General features: G+C 32.4%; 1 protein-coding gene across 5 annotated transcripts in view; it reads left to right on the forward strand.

Annotated features, from left to right (window-relative positions):
• The window catches only part of LOC136976760 (zinc finger matrin-type protein 4-like), a 41,318-nt gene extending 25,748 nt beyond the window's left edge, over nucleotides 1-15,570 (forward strand). For 2 of the 5 annotated variants that reach the window (XM_067272131.1, XM_067272122.1), the window contains exons 4-5: nucleotides 7,117-7,310; nucleotides 8,517-8,961. In XM_067272131.1, the coding sequence (XP_067128232.1) occupies nucleotides 7,117-7,310; nucleotides 8,517-8,641 (319 nt within the window). In that variant the 3' untranslated portion in view covers nucleotides 8,642-8,961. Of the gene's footprint in view, nucleotides 1-339; nucleotides 424-7,116; nucleotides 7,311-8,516; nucleotides 8,962-15,126 lie in introns of those variants that run through there. The other 3 variants (XM_067272138.1, XM_067272145.1, XM_067272152.1) reach the window with 3 other exon arrangements.
• The last annotated feature ends 719 nt before the right edge of the window (nucleotides 15,571-16,289 follow it).

Genomic DNA, 16,289 nt, shown 5'->3' on the forward strand with positions numbered 1-16,289 from the left:
GTTAATCTCGCCCCTTTTGGAATGAGGTTAACAACACCAATAAAGAATAAAGGAGAGTTTGAGTGAGGACCTGAAAGTGAACGGACGTGTTTTTATGGTCTCCAATTTTCTTTTGTCTTGCTAACCCTACACTCGACCCCACGACTACGACTGCAAAATAATACGACATATATATATATATATATATATATAATATAATTTTATAATCAAGCTATTATAATTTTTTCTAAGCTTTTATGAATTTTGTAATTTATTTACTTAAATTGATGGATACTGATGTATGCTTTATTAGAAACAAATCTAATTTATAATTATCTTAAAGATTTTTATTTATTATAGAAAGAACTTTCTTTATTGCATGTTTCTAAACATCACCTGATACATGTAGTATGCTTGGAACTGTTCATAAAACGGGAAAAGTAGGTTCGTGTGTAATATTTTAAAAGAATATTAAATGAAAATTTGATATATTAATCATAAACCACTGTATACACTATAAACATAACACAAATATTAGCTTAAAAACTGATATCTTTAATGTGATGATAAAATGGTTTTTTTTGTCTTCAGAAGGGTTTAAAGTATTTACAAAGACACTTTTAGCTTTTCCTTTTTTATTGTTAGAGTATATTTGTAGATTTAAATTCTTCTGAAGGTGAATTTTAATATCATAAACTCATTGTTTATTCACTACCTAATTTTGTTAATTCATTATAAAATATACATATCAAAATCAAAACCTTATAATAAGCATTTATCATAACCAAATAATGTTTGTGATAAATTTCTGACATGTTTTATCTATTGTGATTTATTTTTTTATATTACAAAAGATGATAAGACATTTTTATTGAATTAAGAAACATTCTACATTATCATTGAAAATCATTTCAATTGAATTATGATAATTTCATTCATATTACAGTACTTAGATGCTGTGTAATATTAGTAATAGATGAAATATAATTGATATCCTGTTGGATATCTTACTTTTTCATTTTTCAAACAATGCTTTTTCTTTGTTGTCATTTGAGGATGGATAAAACCACTATTCACCAGTAGTCTGTTGTGGGTTTATGCCTCACCGAGGGGTTGGCTACATGGAGTTTTCTGTGTTTTCTTTGTTTGTAACAGCTAAATAGGGACTGGTTTCCTGTAGAGAGTTCTCCTGAGAATTCCCTTCAGCAGCAAGTAGCATTGCCATATATAAACAAACAACCCAACATAAATTAATAAATATTGTAAATTTGTATGATTCATGTTGAAAATTGCAGCTTTTCTCGGCAATTTCTCGGGCAGCATCTGTACAGAGCTGGGAAGATCATGAAAAGTCAGGGAATAAGATTTTTAGCAGAAAAAGTCAGGAAATGGCATCATGTCAGAATCTGCAAATACCATGGAATCAGTCTGTTGCTCTTGCTCCATTTTGATCCGAACACTTCTTTAAATTTGGTTCAGTATAGGGAGGTCTAAGATAGGGTTTGTGGGTTTCGAAAAACTGGTTTTTTGAAGAAATTTGTATAATTTTATAACCGGGTTTTCCCAAGTAAAAAAAAATGATTTTTAAGCCTACACTTAAAACATAAAAATTAATTAATTTATTTTATTAAAAACATCAACATTTTGACACAAAATTGTCTCTGGCATAAAATGGGAATATTGTTAAATACTGTTTCATAAAACTAACTACAAAACAAAAAATTCCCCTATGCCTATAAAGCAGGCATGTCAAATTCATATGATATTGTGGGCCACATGATCTATTTTGTATAAGTCGGGGGCCGCATGTTTTCAATGTTCAAAAAATTAATAAAACACGGTTTTTAGAATGATTATATTATGTATTTATTAGACTCAATGTATTGTATATTATACATACATAGACATTTTATATTTCATATTATTTTTTAAACTTAAACTATAAATATTTTATATTTTTTATAAAAAGCAAAAATAAAAGTTATAATAAAAAATAAACAAAATCACAGTTTAATATTACTTTTTAGAAGATATTTGACAACGTTTTTCACAAAGCGAGTCATCAAAATTTGGTTGAATATATTGAGCTGATGCAATTTTTAAAATTGATGATAAATGTTTATCGGTTAACCTCGACCTTTCTGAATTTTTGTTATTTTTCATTAAAGAAAATAGTTGCTCGCATAAATAAGTGCTTCTGAACATAGCCAGTATACGGGTAACAAACGATAACATTTTAGGAAACCGATCTACAGATAAATATGTATAAAAATCTGGAATTCCAACATCCATATATTTTTGCTTCAGCAAATTATCACATTGGATTTCAATTAATTTCGTTTGTAAGTTTTCGTCAACAGTTTCAATATCGATAGATAGAGGCGAAGTAAAAAGACAAAATTGTAATTCACAGCTTTTAAAATCGGAAAATCTTCGATCAAATTCCGTTTCTAACAATTTAATTTGGTGAGCATATTCTGTAAATTTTAATTTAGGTGATTTAAGCAATAGATATTGACAGCTTTCAAAGTGAGACAAGTTTTCTTTTTCTATTTGTTTTCGCCAAAGTAATAATTTTTGTTTGAAAGCGTTAATATTATCAAATAGCGTTGTAACAACATGATTTTTGCCTCAAAGCTTAAGATTAAGTTGATTAAGATGACTTGAAATATCAACTGAAAAAGCCAGGTCGTTTATCCATTGTCCATCTTTTAATTCAGCACATTCATAATTTTTTGTTTCCAAGAAAATTATGATTTCGTCCAGCAATGTGAAGAATCGTTTTAGCACTTTATGACTCGAAAGCCAACGAACTTTCGTATAATATAGTAGATCGGTGTATTCACATTCTATATCTTCCAGAAATGAAGCAAATTGACGATTATTAAGTCCAAATGCTCAAATATAATTTACAATTTTGGTGACTATTTTTAAAACATGTCTGATATTTAAAACTTTGGAGCACAGTACTTGCTGGTGAATAATACAATGAAAATGTTCAAAATTATTATTACCATGCTGTTTGCATGTTTCTTTTAATCTATGCAACAACTCCTTTAGTAATACCGGTCGTGGTAGGTGCACCATCAGTTGCGAGACAAACCAACTTTTCAATGGTAACTTATACTTCTTCAAAACTTCCATAAGTGCATCAAAAATATCAGCTCCAGTGGTTGTATTATGCATAGGAATGATTTCCAAAAGTTTTTCACTTATTTTTAAATTAACATCGCATCCGCGAATAAAAACGGCCAGCTGAGCGATATTTCGAATATCTGTACTTTCATTAATTGCAATAGAGTAGGCTTGAAATGTTGATATTGTTGAATTATGCTGATTTCTCAAATTATCGGCTATTTCATCAACTCTGCTAGCTACAGTATTTCGACTTAAACTTACACTTTTAAATTTTTTTTTTTTGTGCTGGACATAATACTTCTGCCGCTTTAATTAATCATTCACTAATAAATTCCCCTTCGGTAAATGGTTTCGATCTACTTGCGATTAAATGTGATAATATATAACTAACTTTTACAGCAGCTGTATTGTCTTCAACAGATTTAGTGAATACACTTTGTTGTTTTTGAAGAAGTGATTTCAATTCCGACAATTTGTCTTCACGAAGTTTTGCAACGTATTGGTCATAGTTTCTTTTATGATTTCTGTCATAGTGCCTTTTAAGATTATATTCCTTAGGAACTGAAATAGAGTTTTTACATATCAAGCATAATATTTTATTCTTGTTTTGGACACAAAAATATTGCAATTCCCATTTTTCTAAAATTACGATGTTCCTCTTCAATTGACCTTTTCTTACTCATTGTTCTTGAAGTTAGTCAAATTTGAAATACCTCTTTTCAAATTAAACAAAATGTTTATGACAACTACTTGACGTTACATGAACTTACAAGGTTTATCGAGATTTACAAATCACAAAAATTACGACGTTTACAAAGTAGATTCACACAAACAGTGAAAGTTCCAAAAGTCACCATTCCTAGATCTGTCGAAAAGACACCTTGCGACATATACTTCGGATACAGTTACTCGGAACACTCCTCCCATCACTCGTCACGGCAATAGTAGCCGAAACACCTTACAGTAGAGCACACAAACGTCCGCCTTGAAGTTCCAGCAAAAACTTGACTTTGGCGCCAAAACCTTTCCTTTTATATGGATTGTAGCAATTGCTGATGGACCGATCAGTACGTAGCAGTCTTCCACGATGTTCGCTGGCCAATCATCATTCGTAGATTCAAAGCCGCGGCCGTTATCCAACTGTCTTTCGTAGTGTCGACCAATTTGAATTGGTTGGACGAAATACGAAACGAACAAACACAAAAAGGCGGGAATCGTACAGTTCAAAAAAGTTCAAACTTTCCACTTCAAGGGTCAAAGCTTGATATTTAAAAATTTTTAAAAAGTCTCGGCGGGCCGCAGTTCATGTGTTGGTGGGCCGTGTGTTTGACATGCCTGCTGTACAGCAATTAAATGTTAAATATAATACTGTAATGGATAATAAACACATACAAACATATTATGTAGCAGTAACTCTGGTTTGCACCCTTAACCACTCAGCAGTGAAGGATGTATATATATGTCGAAGGAGATCGTGTGGCAGTGGTGAGGGACATATATATCCACTAAATTCTCTTGGGGGTATTGCCAAAAACTACCATGAAAAAAATTCACATAAAAAATGAATTACGTAGCAATAAAAAAATACTTTTCTTTACTAGACATAACTGTTTACAAAATCTTTTTCCCCAAACAGTAATGAGAAAAATTGCATGAAAAAATACTTTAAAAATTTCCCAGGTATATTTTCCACTACTAAGGGATAGCACCATATTTGACTATCCCACTGCAGAAAGGTTAATGTCTAAAGTGTGAAAAATAAAACTTTGATAATCTTGGACTTGAGTAACTGTGCTTATTCTAATGTTTAATTCCAGTTCTAATGAATAATAATTAGAACTTTAACATTATTGTAAATCTGTTTAATTTATTATTAATTCGTTTTAACAATAAAAATAGAATCAACTCCACAATATGATCACAGTGCACTCAGTGATTTTTTTGATTCCTTTGAATGTGATTGTGACTGTGTATGTTTTCACAAATCTTTATTAATAAAATATCAAATTTTCGTACAAAACAATTTTTTGAGACTACTCGAATCCGCCAGAGGGCCCGCAACTAAAAGCAATTATATAACACGGATACTATTGTGGAAGACTAACAGTTTTTAATGCTTTGTAGACGCCGTAGCCTATAAAGACAGGTCGGCATTGAAGATCATTTTTAATTGTGTTGTATGTCGTCTAATAGTGTTTTGTTCGTTAATTTTAGAAGTTTTTTTGACTTCAAGTTGCAAGTTGCATGGTGGTTCCTGATCGGAATAAAGGGAAGAAAATAAAGAAATAAGGACTCAAACTTATGTTTGTATAACCTTTGTAATTCAAATTTGAAAATATCAAATGTTAGTTTGAAGTGAAATACATACTAATAGTGTCATTGTATTATATTATACTGTAACTACAGTAGAGCGTCGTTTATCTGAAAGCCAATCAACCGAAACGTCGGTTAACCTAAAGCTTTTCAGTCGAACTGTGTCGTGCTGAATTGAATGTTTTTGATACTAGATTAACTTCTAAAGTAAAATTTTTTTTTTGACTTTTTAATTGATTTATTTTGTTTATACAAAATAAAGAAATAATTTTTAATGATACAATAGCCACGATGATTATTATAAAAAATTTTCCTTAGGCTTAAAATCGACGAAAATTCAACACGAAGTGACACAGCAACAGAGAAAAATTTCAACATGGGATAGGTTAATATATTTTTTGTACATAATCAGTTATCCAAAAAATAAGTTATCCGAACAACCCCAGTCTCCAATTGATTTGGATAAACAACGCTCTACTGTAGTTACAATACAGGTATACCTCGCCTTATGTCGGTAATTGGTTCCAGAGAGGCGACGTAAGTCGAATTTACCTGTGTAGTTACGACGTAAGTCGAAACTACGGTTGAAAATGCCAATAATGAGCACTTAAAGACCTCTAAATAAGACGACAACACAGATGTTTTCATGTTTCGTTCTCTAGAATTTATGATGATTATATTAACATTTACTGTAAGTGTACATATTTTAATATGATTTTATGTGCTTTTAACGCTTTCTAGTGATATTACAACTTCAATATTTGTGGCGGATGGATGTAAAGTCGAATAAAATGACTTAAACTTGATTTTTATTTTTCCATATACTTTTTTTGACAAACAACGTATAATCGAGAACAACATAACTCGAGGTATACTTGTATTATATAAGCTTATCCGTGGCATTGAGAACTCCACTCGATTATTTTTTTTATGTTCAATTTGATTGGAATTGCAGAACAGAACAGCTGTCACAAGTTGGTAGGTCACAATAGGTCTGTGAATATTTATTTTTTCTTCTGCCCAAAAAAAAAATAGTGTGATCTGAGCTGTTTAATTAATAAACAGTTAATTCTTAAAGATGATGATTGATTAAAATACTGATAACAATCATTTTCCTTTGCTATAAAAAATAATGACTTCTTAATAAGAATCAAACTGAAATTTTAACTTTTTGTATCTTTATTATAGAATAATTTATTGTTAGATGTAAATGTTTTTTGGTTCTTGTACATTCTCTTCATGTTAATTAATTTTTTTTTAACATTTAAAACTTTTCCCCCCACAGAGATGGGTTTAGCAATATATAAGTGTATAATATAAGAAATTGTGATGCAACCAATTCCTCCCCAAAAAGTTTTTAAAGATAAGCTGACCATATCATTTACAACAGATGTGATGTAATTATAATTGAAAATTGCAATATATGTATTGTATATACTTGTATTCTTGATGAAAGCTAATTGGTTAAGAATGTTGGCTTTTCTGCTTAACTTTAGACTCTTGATCATGAAGTTTGTGTGTGTGAATCTAGTTTTTAAACAAAATGAAGAATTAACAATTATTATTCATTTATTTTTAATTACAAATAACAGATATTAAACTTTTATTAATAAACAGTGTAAAATTTTAAGCTATTACAACAGTATCTACTAGTAATTTAAAAAATAATTTGTTTTTCTTTTCCAGACCTCCAGTAGGTGTGCCATATTACATTCCTACTCAACAGAAGAAGCCACAAAAGTATTCATGTGATTTATGCAATGTCAGTATGACATCTCAAGAACAATACAACTCTCATTTGTATGGAGCTAAGCACAGATCTAAAGTTGCAGCACAAAATAATCCTGTTTCTTTAGCCTTTCCTACTGTTGAAACAAGTGGTAAGATTATATACCATATTTTACGGACTATAAGACGCACTTTTTTTGTTTGAAAAATTGCTTCCAAAATTCAGGTGCGTCTTATAGGTATTTTTTTTTTAAAATTGTTTAAAAATTAAGGTGCGTCTTATAGTCCGTAAAATACGGTGTGTATATATATATAGACATTAATTTAAGGTTATAAAATACAGGGTGTCTCATAAGTCTGGAACCATAGGAGTTGTGTTATCTTTATTTATTATTTTACAGGTAAAGTGTGGTGTCAAATAAGGAGGAATGAATTTGAGTTACTTTAATGGTAGGAACTCAGTCAGTATGAAATTGCCAAAAATTTTAAAAGGCTGCATCCAAATTGTTGCATGTAATTGATGGGAAGTCTGGATGCAGTCTGTTAAACTCTTTGGTCAGTTCAAACCAACAAGTTAACTTGAATCCATTCCTCCTCCTTGGCACTATGTTTTACCTGTAAAAGAATACAAAAATTAATGTAATTCCTATGGCTTGACTTACCCGGGACATCCTGTTAAGTTGTGCAGTCAAAAATGAATCAAACTTTTGGATTTTTATGGTGTATGAAAATATTGAGAAATAAGGTGGTCAGATTTTTGTATGCAGCCATCGCAGAGCAGCATGATATGACCAAGTTTATATAGTATATCATCAGAGAAATGGTACATAGGGAGCAACAAGTAAACAACAAATTCATTCCTGGAGATGAAATTAAACACATGTTTATAGACAGTCTTGGCTGTCTGTGTTAAGCTGTATGATGAAAACAACCCAATTTCCAGAATGGATAGAACTAGATCCTTTTTCATGAGTATCTTTGTGCATTGGTCATTCTTGTTCAATGAATATCTGAGCAAGAAGAACATAGTAATGCTTTTCCTGTGATCTGGTGTCTACAGATTATTTGTTCTTTTTAATCTGTTCTTAAAACAAGTTATTTTAATGTAAACATTTCAATATCAGAAGCAGAAGCCACAGTAACAAAAGTACTTAAAGACATCACAAAAAAAAGCTTTCAAGACTGCTTTTATAGTGGTATGATGTAAGTTTGTGCCTGTGTACTGTATAGTAAAACCATGCCAAAATTTTGATTCATTTTTTGCTCTGTCTTGTATTTTGTAAAGAGGAAAAAACAATATTGTAAATTTTTTTTAACTAGAAATAATGAAAACGTTTTTTAAATTTTCTGAATAATAGATGATTTAAGTTGGAAGTTCATGAGAAATTTGTCAATCGGAGAAAGGACGTCAATGACAGATAAGATAACAGAATCAAAATCTCTTTTTTGTGAACTCGGAATTCCTAAAGAAACTCGAAAATAAGATTTATTCATATACAACTGTAAACACTTTTACAAGAGAATATGTAATTATATTTTGAGTTACTTTTCTATTCAAAATTGATCTTTAATAAATTTTGTGACTTAATTTTTGATATAAAATTTAAATACTTTGCATTGTAATCACTACTGCTCTAATAAAGAAAACACTAGATAATCATAAGTATAGATCATTAGAATGAGGTTTTGGCATAGTTTCAAATATATTTTAGTCATTAAATAAAATTGACTGTATGACATGTTAGATTTCTTTCTTGCTTACTTGGCAAATGGCTTTGAACTTAAATTTTTCTAAATAAATACTAATTAGAATAACAACCTAAACATAAATAAATCAAATGATTATCATCAACACAGTCTGAAGTAATTTCATAAATACCGTATTGGTGTCTACAATTTCTACAATATCATCATTGCCATCTTACACTAAAAATGCACAAAATTACTTGATAATTATCTGATTTTATAAAAATTTCATAGCTGTTCTGACAAAAGACTACAAGATTAATCAAGGAGGATATGGAAATAAACCTTACAAAGCTGTTGGAATCATAAACTTGATAATATGAAAATATTTTATTTAAAGAATGTACTCATTACATTCATTGTTTGTGTTGCAGATATGAGGGCAAGATAGTTATGAAAGATGACAAATGGATTTAATAGTGTAAATGTTGCATATGATGCAGTATTGAAACATTTTTGAATTAGATTGACAGAATTACTCCAGAATATTTGTTTTATTGATGGAGAAAAAAACATGATCAAGCAATCTTTGTAGTAGTTCATATTCAGAATTCAGCCATTGAATTTTTCTTAATTATTTCATCATTAAATAGGTCTAAGATGATCATATCTTAGTGTTAATTTTTACTAAGTAAACTATAGAGAAACAGATTAAAGACACTTCTAACAATTTGATCGATGTAAACCCTTACGTCGATCAAATTGTCATTCAAAGAACTTTTTCTATCAGAAAGAATACTTTAGAATGTTGAAGAAAAAATTCAAATAATTTTTTAATAATAAAAGGATATACTTTTCATCTCGATTCTTTTATTGTCTGTGAAAATATTCCAACAGTAGTTGGTGATATGCAATAAAAAATGGATCTGATAAGTAATGGTGTAGTCAGTGTTTGGACAAATTTTGAAGCATTGCAGCACATAAATTTTTATTCAATTTATAAATATGGAAAAACAGTTTAAAAATTGCATAATTAATGAGCAATTATTTATGAAAAGTTTGGAACTATCCAGACACAAAAGCAGAAGCCATGCCATGAGAACAAGAGAGAGATGTGATTGTTAGGGCTTATGCACATTAAGGCCGCGACTCCACTAGCGATAAACAGCCGTAAAACCCCTTGCCGTAAAAACATTTAATCACGTGACCTATTTGTGTTTGCACTCAGATTGCGGTGGAGGTCCGGCTAGCGAAGCTTTTTATGGTGACGGTACTATTACGGTTGTACACGTGATATATCGATATGAAGACAATGATTATATTCTATGAGTTTTTTTCTGTACTATAATTACAAATGTAGTAAAAATAATATCTTTACTTTCATATATTAACTTTTATTATTGTATTATTAAGATAATATACAGCACTTATAAGCTTAGCTTTTTTATTATATACTCCTCTAAATGAAGGATTTTCCTTTGGCTGTCCATATCTTGTGTTTTAGGCATTCATTATTATAATTGGGATACCTCTTGTCGTAGATATAGGAATACTTTCGGATGTTTTCGATAAATCTTTCTGGATCTATTCTAGTTCTTTTCCAAGTAGCCACGAGAGAATGTACACAAAAGCTCGTTTTCCGCCATTTTGGCACCGTGTCACAATGACCTAGATTTCACTGACTTCTGATTGGTGGATGATGCCGTATTCGCTTCGAAAGTTGAACACTGCTCAACTCACTTTTACGTTGGTTTTACAACCTGCTCAGGCGTAAAATACTGTGGTCACGTGATTAAAAGCTTTTACGGCGAGTAGGTTTTACAGCCATTTTTACGCTAGTGGAGTCGCGGCCTAAGAGTATCAGTTTGCTTACCTTGACAATTTGAAATCATGATAGCTGCATCACAATGGGACAGAATTCAGTAACATTGAGAAGCTTGTGGTTATGATGATTTTGTTCTTGCAGGAGATTCACCCTGAGATGCTCTAGTGCAGGACTGTCTTTCAGTTTTAGTTTTAAAGAAACATCTGAAGGGAATGAGATTTGCTTCTGATCAGATCATATCATCATTGAAGTTACAGAGGACTGGTTTCTGTCTAACAGATGATTATAATGAATAAAATATATTACTAGGCTACTGAATTAGAAACCTTTATGCAAATACATGCAATAATCATTCACCATGTGCATATGGTAATTAATGTGAGATCTTAAGTATTTAATGCCTGGAAAAATGATTCACATTGTGCATCTAAGAGGCATAATTATCATTCAAAAACGGTATGTCATGAATGAGATTGGCATCATCTGAAGAGGCATAAGTGTATAACAATTGACAGATTCATTTAATATAGGCCATTCTGCAACCATTTCAGACTGAAGTACACACAGTGGCGTAGCGTAGTGGGGGCGGCACTTATAGGGGGCGGCAAAATTTCACAATAAATAATATCTTGTAAAAATGTCTAAATAAGGGGGGGTGAAATTTTCTTCCGCCCCGGGCGGCTGACACCCACGCTACGCCACTGAGTACACACAGGGAATTGAAGAGAGTTGGAATGAATAGTCATGAGCCAAAATGGAAACCACACATTTTGGAGAGGAACAGAAAAATTAGTCTTCAGCGGTGTAAAGAATGACGTCATTGAACAGTAGATGACTGAAAAAGTTGTATGGCCAGATGAGTCTTGATTCAACCTGTATTGTGCCAACAGTCAGCAGTGTAGTGAGTACTTCATGAAGCAATGGATCCAGCTTGCCTATTGCATACAATTCAAGGGTTTGGTGAGATATAATGGTCTAGGACAGTGTTTCTCATCACAGATTGGTAAAATTATGCATAATTTTATGTGGACCAGTAATTATATGCAACTATGAATTATGCTTATTTGTTAGGCTGCAATTTGAAAAATTACAAACCTATAAATTACCATTATCATCTGTCCATCTATCTTTCCTTAATCTTGAGAATGGAGTCAGTTAGATGAAATCCGAGAACAGATATGGAAATCTCAGGTGCGGGAAGCCCGATTAACAAATTACTGATGCAAACCATAAGTTATGTTATTTAAATTCAAAACTTCCCCCAAAATGAGTTAATAGGTGACCGGCATGATTCTATTGTTAAAGGAAAGGCATGATATACAGGGCAAGCCACTACTAATTTGAGGTGGAGAGCATATATTTTAAATTAAATTAAAAATATGATTAAAAATTGCAGCCTGGCATTGTGATAATGGCATAATAAATAACTCTTCTTGTTACAGATATTCTTATCTAGAGTTACAATGTATATACAGTAACTCTAGATTACTGTGTGTGTCATTGCCCTGAGAAATCAAAGCCTTGACCGTGGCCAGGGTTGGAATATTGGCACACTAGCCAATCTATCTAATCTGGAACAACTCGATCCAAAGGATGAACGAGTTAAAGTAACTTGGTGTTGTCCTGGATCAGATCATATTGGTCACCCCCATCTGAGGTATGCTTGAACCAGAACAAATATCTCAATAGCAGCACTATCAAGACTAGCTAGACAGAACTATGCCCTTAACCTATCCTGTGTTATTCCCGACATTTCTCGGGGTTGTGACCTCTGACCTCATCCGGTTGATCTGAGATATCTCATTTCAGCATCGGAACGTTTTTGAAACTAGATGCCGCTAGTTGTTATAATTTTTTTATTAAAACTATTGAAATATAATTTTTTTGGTTATTACATTTATTAATATATCTTTTTTGTTTGTGCAAAATAAAAAAAATAAATTCAGACGATAAAATAGTCACAATTATTCTTTTCAAAAACGTGTAATTTTCGTTAGGCTTAACATCGATGAAAATTCAACATGACATCTCACACAATGGAGAAAACGTTGTGTGAGTCAGTTCACTGACATCCAAATCTAGTCCAAAACACTGACTTATAGTGGAGTTTAGATCTATACCGATGGCTCTAAAGATGGCAGCTTAGTAGGTGCTGCATACTGCATCTTTTCTGATAAAGTTCAAATGTACAGTACAGTCAGTCAGACTGAATAAGGAGGCATCTGTGTTCCAGGCAGAACTGGTGGCCCTGGAGAGGGCATCCCAGTGGATCCTACAACATCGGAGTCCAGAGCCATCACAGTTTACTCTGACAGCCACTCGTCACTCAGAGCCTGAAGCAATGGGTACCATAGGGAGAGAATGGTACAGGAAATCAGAAGTAGGATACTGAGGACAAGGCATGTATGATGCGTTGACCTGAGAGGGTACGAGGCCACATTGGGATGCCAGACAACAAGCATGTTGATCACCTGGCCAAGGGGCCCATTTGCAATGGGGATGGTTAAACCTTTGGCTTCTTACATACAAGGTACTCTACTGCAACCATCAAAGACATACTGGCAAGAGAGCTGGACTCAAAGTACAGTGGTTAGGTCAACTCTTGTCTTCGTGCCTGAAGTTGGCCGAACTCCTGTGAGTTGCAAATGATTAGCGACCCAAATACTGACAGGACATGGAGGTTTCCAAGTTAGGTCAAGGAGATGGTGCCTTGCTTCACTGCATGGGCACCCACAGGAGTAGCAATCATGTACTTGACTGCCCTCTGACCGAGGGCTTCCACCGGAAGGCCGACCATGTTGACTGGTCGGCCTTCTGAACAAGTACTTTGAATGCTAGCAGTAAGTAAAGGAAACTTATTGAAACTAAAGGAATTTATGAAAATGGTAATAGGTCTTTTAGACCTATAAGCTCAGTGGATGCACTGGGCAGAGCCCTCTTTTCTAGGGGAGAGGTCCGTTCATACAAGCTGGCCTCTCTTAGGTAGAGCATTCAAAGTGCAGAACTGTATGTCAAGGTAAGAGTTGGACTTGAGGGCAAGGAAGGCTTGCTCTCCATTTGGATGTATTGCTGGAGCCTGAGCATTACTCAGTCTGACTATAGTTCAGTCATCTTAATACCACCACAGGTAACCGGCTCCTAGTTTTCTGTAGTGCCATTTGGCAGAGCAGAGACGTTTAAGTTAGACTTTTACAATATGATAAGTGTCATCCATAATCAACTGCACCACTGTCAGTACAGTTAAATATTTTTCTGTGAACCGGTTGTTGAGAAACACTAGTCTAGGGTATGCTTTGTTGGTATGGAAGAGGTTACTGATATTGCTAAGTCATGTAAATTCTCAAGTTTATCTGAATATTATAGCAGATCAAGTGCAATTTTATGTTTTCATCTCAAAGGATATTTTATAGCCAATAATTGCACCTTGCATCAAGCAAAAATTGTTCAAGATTGGTTCTGGGAGCATGATAGGTAACCAGGGAAGATGCTGGAAGTCACTAATAGTTTGAATCTCAATCTTATAGGAAATGCTTAGGACAACTTGGAAAAATAGATTCACAACAGGCATCCACTTCCATCCAATCTGAGCAATTTAAAGCAAATCTGTCTTATACCTGGTATTCTTTAGGTATAAGTCCACTTTACACATCTTGTAGAATCTATGCCTAATTGCATACATGCTACAATTTGGACTAAAGGTCACTCAATCTGATATTGAATAAAGGTTTATAATTCAAAAAAGTTTGATACAAGATACAGGAGGTGCTTGGAATTTTTAAAACAAGTGCAAGGACAGTGTACAAACTTTAAAGGAGAAAAGCAGATTTCACAAGCACAGCAAGTCTTATTTAATAGGTTGTTATAAAATTGCTTTTCATTATCTACTCTTGGATACATTCTATTCGTCACTCTTAGGTTTTAAAGCTGAATTTTACATGAGTTCTACAGTGTGTTCTGTTGTCAAACATTGAAGCCTGTGGCATTCCATTTCTTCAAAAATTGTAACCTGAAGCAGTTCTTGGAACATAGACCAAAACATTTGTTTTTCTGAACTTTGATCAGTTTGCTGGGGAAATTCTAAGGTTAGATAGTCTTTATCTGGGTTTTTAATTCAGTGGCCAGGTGGTTTATATCCAGTTTATTGACTGCATTGTATAATATAAAAAAACATATGCATATAAAACACAAAAAGTTCAAAAATAAAGGAAATATAATCTCTGTGAGCTGTGTGCTTTACATTTTTTCTGATATAATTTCACTTTAATTTACACGGAAATATCCAAATAAAAATAAAATGTTCTTATGAATTTCCAATTTAAATTGGTATAATCATTTAATTAAATTACAACAAATGGGTTGTTATAATAATAATATTTTCAAGCATGTAAAGTTATAAAAGTTTATTTATTCAAGAGAGAAATTCACACAAATATTTTTAAAAATATATTATTTCTTAGATGACTGCCCTTGAAGTTTACCTGCTTCGACTTTTTGACGGCCGCCAGTTAAAGATAACTATCTAAATATTGCCAATTATCAAAAGGAATAACATTGACCATAAAATGTTTATACATCAAAATGATTTTTTACTCGAAACGACATTATTGTACTTGGTACGTGCGGTATTTGTGGTACAATATTGTGTTATAAACGCAATCTATTAAACAAAACATTAAATATGGATAATGTTAAGTCCATTTTGAAAATGGAAAGAAGAAAAAACTGTTGTAGAGTTTTTATAAATAGCAAATCCAGTTGTCCATAAAGATTTAAGTTTTGTTAGCATTACTGTGATATGTATTTCTGTTGTTGCATTTGTTTGAATTTAACAAACAAATAATGTTGAGCATGAAAATTAGTCTTTATAATTTTTTGTTTATTCAATAAACATAAAGATGATATGTCTTGTATGTTTTAATGATGATGTAATTTATTGTTGGTATTTGTCACTTAAGTGTGGCTGCTCTGATGGGTGAAGTGAACACTTCGGGCACCAAATTTGAAGGGAAGCCAAAATGCATTGTAATGTTAGACATTGCGTAAATGTCACAAATTTTGGAATACCAATACTACCAATACTAAAATACACCATACCTACAACACACATATAACAGAACCACTAAAATAATAAACCAAAATGGTATAGATTAACTATATGAGTCCACTCTGGGACAAGTTTACACTCTTCTGTATACACTCTTAACTCTTAGTGCTTGATGGGCAGAAAGAGAGCACCTTATTAACTGCCAACTTTAACCAAAAAAAATTATTAAAATAAACATATAGGATGGCTAGTCACATTGTATATTGGAACAGTATGATACATATGCTGTGTGTGAAGAGAATAGTACCAAAATTGGGCCTCTACCCCTAAGTATGACCCAGATTATTTTGCAAAACAAATACTTCACAATCTGAGGTTAACTGTTAGCAAGTTATGCTTACAATCTGTATATGTATCACTACACATCAGTCAGGAAACTTACAAAAATATTACATACATGTAAGTAGACAATTTCTTTTTATAAACTTGAGATGTGCTAACTATATGGAAGCCACAACAAAAATAGATATTATATGCTTTGACCTATCAAAAATGGAGATAATGCATTTTTAAAAA

This window comes from Centruroides vittatus, unplaced genomic scaffold (genome assembly GCF_030686945.1).
Source record: "Centruroides vittatus isolate TY-2023 unplaced genomic scaffold, ASM3068694v2 contig_1112, whole genome shotgun sequence".
Taxonomy (NCBI): Eukaryota; Metazoa; Arthropoda; class Arachnida; order Scorpiones; family Buthidae; genus Centruroides; species Centruroides vittatus.